This window comes from Corvus brachyrhynchos, unplaced genomic scaffold (assembly GCF_000691975.1).
Source record: "Corvus brachyrhynchos isolate BGI_N302 unplaced genomic scaffold, ASM69197v1 scaffold10, whole genome shotgun sequence".
Classification (NCBI taxonomy): domain Eukaryota; kingdom Metazoa; phylum Chordata; class Aves; order Passeriformes; family Corvidae; genus Corvus; species Corvus brachyrhynchos.
Window position 1 is genome coordinate 10,296,689 of NW_008236180.1, and position 7,992 is coordinate 10,304,680.

The following is a 7,992-nucleotide window of genomic DNA, read 5'->3' on the forward strand; positions in this document are numbered from 1 at the left end:
TTCTGTGTGGGTGGGAAGACCGAGCCACAGCCAGAGCCCTGGGAGCTCTGACTGCAGCCCTGGAAGCACTGCCAGCACAGCAAACACAACGGGTGATTATTTTTTGTTTATTTTATTTTATTTCTCTCCTTTCTAATGCAGAGTACAGTATGCAGGCTACTCGGTGACTCGACCAGAAGGAGACACAGGGAAGTACAAATCAATTCCCCACCATCATCGGGGAGAAGTGCAGTTCCTAGGAAGGCAAGTAAATTTTTTTTAAGAATCCTAAAGCCTTTCACAAAGAGTCTGTACCATGTAGGAGGTTTCCTGTGGCTGTTTGAGGGCAGTAACAGCCTGAACTCTTGAAGGAAACTAACTGCAGGGAGATGGGAGGCAGAGCGTTGCCAGGATTCCTCCATCCCTGCATTTTGTACCCCACATCCCTGCAGTGAGGGGTCCTTGCTTTGTGGCTGCTTGGATGCCATCCAAAAGAGGGGATTGTCAGCATGGCAGGCTGAGGGCCTTGCCTTTGTCTCCAGGGGAATGTACAGGGGTGGCTATTGCCAGGTGTCAGAGAAGCTTCAGTGTTTCTAGAAGAGCCTGACCTAAGTGCTGAAGGAGGCATTGCTCAGCCTGCAGAAAGCACAGAGCAGGGGCTGTCCTGCAGTGTGGCTGCTGAAGCATCAGGTGACCCTGGCAACACTCACAAAGTCCAACAGCAACACCCTCTCCATTCTTCTGTTTCTGCTTCTTGGCCCCAAGCCTGGGGCTTGGGTGGGTGTACAGAGCTCCTGAACTTAGAGTTTGCTGTCTTGTGAGGCCTCAGACACCCATCAGGAGTGGTAACTGTCCCCTGGACCAAAGGGGGACAAGTACTGTGCAAACACTTTCTCAAGAAGATAAATTCTCCCTGCAGTTCTCCAGGAGGGTTCCAACCCCTTTGTCCCAGAGCCAGGGTTGTTTCAGAGAGTACAAGGGTTCACTGATTGCTTTTGCCTGAAGACCACAGTGGAATTTGAGTCTTCTGAAAACTGTGCAACAGAAAACCAGAGAAACACATCTTTCACAAACAACTTCAGGAACTAACACTTGTAGCTGAGGAGCTGCTGGACGAGCAGTGCAAGCTCTGTTCTGCAGAGGGGCTCTAGGCTGCTGCTGCAGAGATTTGAGCTATCTGCTGGTCTTTTTTTGCAGAAGACTCATTTTTGGGGGTATTTCCATTTGAGTTTCTATCTTTATCCCTACTTTTCATTTCTCTGTTGGACAGAATGCAGCCAGTCAGAGATGCTTCTTTTACTTCACTCTTGAAAAAGAGAAGTTGCTTTTGGTTTAGAAAACCATTATTTAGTCAAACCCTTGAAGCATGGCAGGCTGATAGTGCCATGGGACTGAGCTCTGGTTCCTGACACTTCCCTGGTCTCCTGGCCCCAGCCAGGAGCCTGAGCTCCATGTCAGCAGGAGCTGTGGGTCTTTGCAGCGGGATGGGGAGATGGGCAGGGCAGATCTGGCCCCAGTGAGCTGCTGCCTCTAGAGCCTGGTGCCCAGCCTAGCCTGGGGTTAGCAGGAGGTGTCCTCTGTCCCACCTCTGAAATCCACTCTGTGTGTACCCACAGCAAGTCCTGACACAGCACACTGACACTAACACTACCCACAGCAAGTCCTAACTGCTGCCATCCAAAGCCCTGCTGCTCCTCCCAGCCGAGCAGGGAGCGGGAGCACCTGACTCTTCTCTCCGTGGAGAAGGACACAGTCCTTCCTAAAGACACTTAAGTGTCCTGCCTGTGTCTTGATGCTGTGGCATCTTTGAAACCACCTTTGGTGCTTCCTTCTTTGTTCTCACCCAGCACCTTCCCCTGCCTTGTGGCCTGACCCTTCTCTGGTGCCTTCTCTGTCCCCAGGTCTTAGCCCAGCTCCCACTTGCCCTGGTGCCTCCAGGCCCCCCAGCACTGTGCCAAAGGGAGTCACTGTCCTGCTGAGATGTCTCTGCCTATTTTCCCCTTCCAATCCTCCTCCTTCTATCTTATCATGCTGCCTCTAAATGTGCTTGAGGCTGTTTTTGTGCACCAGCTGCAGTTTCCTTCTCCATACCACCATTCTGCTAGTTTTACTTCCTCACCCCCATCCCTCAGACTAAAACCATTTAGTTCTGTTCTTGTTTATGCCTGGTTTCATAGAAGTGGCAAGGAGCACGTAACTCCTCAGTTGCATTTCTCCAGGATGGTGTGGATGGTGGGCTTGGCAGGACCCCCAAGCTCATCCCTGTCCTGGGAATGGGACCCACAGGCCTCAGGCAGGTGTCACAGGTTGTTTTGGCAGCTGAGTGCTTGCTGGTGGCACAGCAAGCATTTTGCCTGTTATCAGGTGATGGACTTCTCTGAAGTTTTCTGATATTTACTAACACAGAGTATTTAAGTGTCAATAGTTGCCTTTATTAAGGGCTCTGAAGTTCATCGTTTTGTAGCTGCTCCTGGGTCTGGCCCTTTGAAAGGTGTTCTAGTAGTATTGGGAGGAGTTTGCATGTGCTGTGAGATACGTGGCAGTGACTCTGGCCTCTGGTTCTCATTGCACAGGTACGCCTTGCTGAGGAAGTCAAAAGAAAGGCAAGCCCTGGACGGCCTCAATAACTTGAACTACTTTCCAAACGTCACATATGACGCCTTGTATAAGAACATCACTGTTAACCTGACACCAGAGCTGGCTCTGGTGACCGAATATTAAGAGGAGAAAATAACTTTGCTCTGCCCTTCACCAAGAAAGCACCACGCTAGACTTTCTTTTCCAACGGTTATCAAGGACAAGCAACACTTTGTCTAATGAAGGATCACAGTATTTTGGAGAATGAGGCTGAAAGTGCACGCACAAATTGCCCTAGCTGTACCAATCCAGCCCGATACCCGGGCAGCGAGCTCAGCAGTCTCTTTATTTTTTCTGCCACTTGCTTTCTGGGTTTCAGGACAACAGTTCGACCTGCTGCTCTCATCTCCACATTCTTCCTCCAGCAATCTCTGGCACTGGGACTCTCTCCTCAGAAGCACTTTCTCCTCCGGGAAGCGGCTCAGCTGAGGGACTCTGGCTTCTTGATGGCGAACGTTGGGAGCCATTTGGTTGGCAACTGCTCTGGTGGGAGATCAAACAACTTCTGATGCCGTTCTTCTATGTCTGTGCGGTTTTTTAAATGACCTGCTTGAAGTATATACAACAGAACCGCTTCTTAAAGAAGTGTAAGTGTAAATATGCTATGTAAATTGCCCCTTTTTATTTTTTTCCTGTGGCTCAAGTCCAAGTGAGAGGTTTACATACGGTCACTCATTTTAGTCCTGAGTTCTGTAAACACTTGTGTGAGCATCACTGTACTTGTGCAAGGTGTTCCCTTTTAAGCCAGTGAGACTGCTCGCATGATTGCAGCTGGGCATATGCAGAAATGTTTGTGGGCCAGGGCCCAGAACCTTCCAGTGCAGTGGGTGAGAAATACAGCCAGGTTATCACTCATTCCAGAAACTGCAGGGGTGGCTTGTTCCAGGGAGGGTGAGGAAATGGAAATATTTATTAAAAACCCTCCCTTTTCTGTCACTTTTGCAACATGATGTGCAAATGAATCCAAAAGCCATATGGAATACAGTCCCATGGCTGTTGCTCTGTATCCCATCGACAGCAGGGGTGAGCCTGGCAGGCTCTCAGCAGGGCTGGGGGAGCGCAGCGCCCGGGCCGGGATGGAGCCGCTGTTCCCACATGAGCCCTCCCCAGACAGCAGCGCTTGCCCTCACTCTGGAACTTGCTGGAACGGTTTGGGAGGTTGGTTTAGTCTGTATTTATGGTGTAAATCCAGCAGCACACTGAGGTGCTGTCGGAGCCAGGCAGCGCCCTGCACTGTCCCCTCAGTGCCTGGCAGCACTGGCATGGGCACAGCTGGTGGGACAGGGGTCACAGCTCAGTGAGAGACATGAAGGACACATGAAAATACGAGGACCGGGAGCCAGAGCTAGGTCAGACAGCCCATCCAGCCATCCAATGCCATCCCTCTTTTCTTCACAGCGTCTGTGAGCAGGCTGGACTTCGGGCCCTGTCCCCATGGACACAGTCCGGCCCTTACACAGCACTGACACCGCCACTTTCACTGGACCTCTCTGACTTAAAAGTAAATACATTGGGTGTTGGTTTTAGTTTGTATTTCCACACAACAAGGGCGGGTACTTGACCTCAGAAGGACTTTAACTCTTTTCATTGCATTGTTTGCCTTCAGTTTCCTTAACTTCTCATGGTTTACATTGTTTTCTCAGTTCCGTGGACGTATGATCCCCATACGCATCTGTGGTGGGTGTGACTGCCCAGGGCATTCCTAACCTGTATCCAGAAAACGTTAGTTTAGAAAACACAAGTTTTGTGTAGATCTTATCGGCCAGCATGAGAGGACAGCGAGCCTGCCCTTGAAAAGCGCTGATGAGTTTGTAACTTAGGTTTTAAAGTCTCTGAACTTATATGTGCTTTAAACTCGCTTCCCGAGGGGATTCAGCCTGGTTATTTATAGGCAGAGGTGAGGATTTGCTTTTTCTGGCGCATACAGCAATAAAGACTTTTGCTTCAGAATCTTGATCTGTAATTCACGTGGACCCTTTCTGGGTGCTGAACCCGCATTGCCCTGCCCCTCTTTTCTTTCATCTTGAGACCTTGCTAGAGACCTGTCTTTGTTTAATGGTGCTTCAAACAAGGAATGTATTTCAACTAGTCCAAGTTCACTACTGCGGAATCATGCATGTGTGTGTGAGTAGGTGTTGAACTGCCTTAGTTGGAATCCTCAGCCTTCCATGTCCCCGACACCCATCGCACCTGGTGTGGAACAAAAGCCGTTACCTCTGCTCAGAACTGCACTCTGAGGCTGGCACAGAAGGGTCCATCCCCAGCAGCATCCCATCTTTCATTCTAACTATGCTGAATTTATTTTCCCTTTTTAAAATGTGGATTATCTGAAACTGTGCACTGTTAATCTTATCAGCTATGTCAAATACTGTATAGTAAATGTAATCGTTAAAAACATACTGTCAAGCGCATGTGCTGTTATGGTGTAAAAATTCTTGTATTAAGGAGAACTTGTACATATTCTGGCAGCTGAAGTTCAACAAGGCCACTCGTTTGCCCCTTCCATGTCAGCACCATCACTCAGCCCTGCTGGAGGGCAGGTCCTGTGCGATGCTGATTTTTTTTTTTTTTTTAAATGAGCCATGTGGGTTTTATTTGCAAAACTATTTATTGACAGTTAATTCTCCGTAAAGCTCTGCTTCTCTAAGGGAGGTACCGTCTGAGCAACGGCTGCACACTTCAGGCCCCTCACCATCAGAAGTGGCTTTAAACTCTCAAGTAGCTTTCCATCATCATGGCTTTTGAGCTTACTGTTATGTTTTTAAGAGGTGCCAGGGGGACGTTTTTGCACTGAAGATTAGTGTTTTACAACACACACACACTTCTCAGCAAAGCAATCCTTTGTGTCATTACATTTATTTACCCATGTGTTTGTACATTTTTGTATTTGTTAATTTATGAATGATTTTTTCAGTAAAAAATGCATATCCAAGAAAAGAGACTGCAGTGGTTGCTTTTTTTTTTTTTCCCAGGAGGCTGGGGTGTGCTTTTTTAATAGGAGGTGAGATTTGTAAGCCCAGAGGGGTAGGTGCTTATGAGAGTTTGAGTCAAAAAGGGTCAGCCCTGGATGCTAAAAGCTGGTTAGAAATTTCTCATTCGGACTGGCCAGAAATAAATTGCGTGTGAGATGTGGATGCTCCCCAAACTCTTTTTATTGTGTTGGTGCTTAAGTGTTTTTTTCCAAGCATCTGCTTCAGCGTAGTTCTGAGGGAGGGGTCAGCTGCCTTGGTGTGTTAGGAAGACACTTGGCTGAAGGTGGTGCAGGGCTCGGGAGTGGTGATGGGAACTGTTGGTAATTGGATTTTTGAACAACAAACCCAGGCAGACAGACAAGCTTCCTTGCAGCAGCTTTAAAATATCTTTTTCCTGCTCTGCAGCATACAGGCATGCTAGAATAAATAGCTGGCAGCCCTGGGTTGCTCCAAGCCTTGCCTTTTTTTAGCTCTCCGTCTTCTGGGAAGCTTCCTCCCGCCCGCAGCGCTGGGCTGCAGCCTGGGGGCTGACAGGCTCCTTCCAGCCCCTGCTGCTGCCTGCCAAGGCGGCCTCGCTCCCCCAGCGCTCGCCAGAGTGAGGGTGGAAGCCCGTGGGACTCCTGGTCCTGCAGTGCTGGGAGTTCTTGACCTGTTTGGGGAATCCTCGTGGTCCTCCACGGGTACCGAGCTGCGGGGGTTTCATTGCCTGTGTGATCCCCACAGCGGCTGGGCAGGGGCTGGAGGAGATGGATGCTCATGGAGAAGGCTGGGATTGCTCCTATACAGGAAGAACGAGAAGGGCAGGGAAGCCCCACCCTGTGTCCCAGGTTGGGGCATGAGACCCCCTTGCTGTGGCCAGCAACAAACACAAGAGCTGGGAGCTAACCCCCGTTTGGGCGGGCTGTGCCAAGGAGAGGAGCCCTGCGAGGGCCCGGCTTGGCAGCACGGCCACGGCACGGCCACCGCTGCCACTCAGCAGCGCCGAGCCACGGCTTCCCTCGGGAGCAGCCCCCGCTGCGGGGGAGAGCATTCCCTGCGCGGGCTGCGAACGGCTCAGCCTTCTGTGCTGCAACATCCCCCAGCTCTGCAGTGTGTAAATAAACCCCCAACCTAACAAAAAAACAACCGCCAAAGCAGGGGGTTTCTCCCTCTTCCCTGCTGCTCTCCCATGATCAGTACCGACAGCAGCAAAAAGGGGGAAACCGGTAACTTATCTGGTATCACCTGGGTGAAGCAAGAGCAAACACTCTGTGGGCAGCAGGGACTCGGCTGGTCCCTTACCCCTCTGACATGGATGCCGCCCCCTGGTGCTGGCGGGGATGCGGACGAATGGCTGAGCCAAACAGGCCGAGCTGGTCAGCCGGAGAGAGCCACAGGATGCTTGGACACACGGTTGAGAAATCTCCATCAGCGCAGCCTTGAGCCACAGGGACGGTCTGAAGGCCACGGATGCGGTGGCACGTTTGGGACTCTATTGCACAACCACCCACATGGCTGGGGCCACCTCCTCACCTGCACAGCAGGTTCCTGGCGGCCATAGACCCAGGAGTCACCTTGTGACAGGTGTCTTGCTCCGGGGCCAGCCTGAACTGCGGCAGTGCCACACTTCCCGCAGGACCAGGCAAATCCTCCCTCCCCTGCTCTGCCTCGGCAGGTGTCGGGATGGGCAGTGCCTCCCCAGCAGCGTCAGTAGAGCCAATGGCCTCAGTGCAGTCCATGCAGCCACACCTCGGCCTTGCTGCAGTTCGCATTTTCCACGGGACAGGCCAGAGATCCGGGATGGGCGTGATGCAGACAGCCTCGTGCTACTCAGGGAATCCCTCCCAGGCATCCAGGCTTCTGCCTCCCCACCCTCATCCCAGCACTGCTTCCCTCCGATTGCATTAGAGCAGCTAATCGCATTATTGGGGTGATGGCCCCGGATCTATCCAGGGTATGTATATGTGTGGCAGGGGCTTAGTTATCAATAGCTGCCTCCAGCACAGGGCTGAGGGCTGATCCCTGAGCCTGAGCGCAGCCCTGCGCTTGACAAAGCACATTCATTCATAATTCAGAGCCCCTGCTGCAGCTGGAAACGTTTCACAGGTGACTGAGCTGAAAAGCCTGGAGATACCCGGGCCCAGCAGCCAGTTAGGGCACAGAGCGGCGATAAGGATGCCGTGCTTAACAGAGCGCATTCCTGTTGGGGTTTAGACCCTGTGTAGGGGTGGTAAATGAGCCACGGTCGGGGGTTATGGCAACACAACAGCCAGGGATTGTCCGGCACTGGGCACGGAGAGAGCTCGGGGCTCTGCCCGGGGAGCGCGGGGCAGTAGGTGAGCACGGGTCAGCCCTTCGCTGAGGGAGCCCCTGCCAAGCTCTCTCAGCGTCGCTGCCCCGCTCTGCAGGAGGGGCTGGCCCGCGG

General features: G+C 51.8%; 1 protein-coding gene across 1 annotated transcript in view; it reads left to right on the forward strand.

The window, feature by feature from the left end:
- The window catches only part of B4GALT5 (beta-1,4-galactosyltransferase 5), a 33,346-nt gene extending 27,789 nt beyond the window's left edge, over positions 1 to 5,557 (forward strand). The window contains exons 8-9 of the mRNA XM_017735197.1: positions 142 to 243; positions 2,553 to 5,557. Of these exons, the coding sequence (XP_017590686.1) occupies positions 142 to 243; positions 2,553 to 2,700 (250 nt within the window). The 3' untranslated portion in view covers positions 2,701 to 5,557. The remainder of the gene's footprint in view (positions 1 to 141; positions 244 to 2,552) is intronic.
- Positions 5,558 to 7,992: the final 2,435 nt, after the last annotated feature.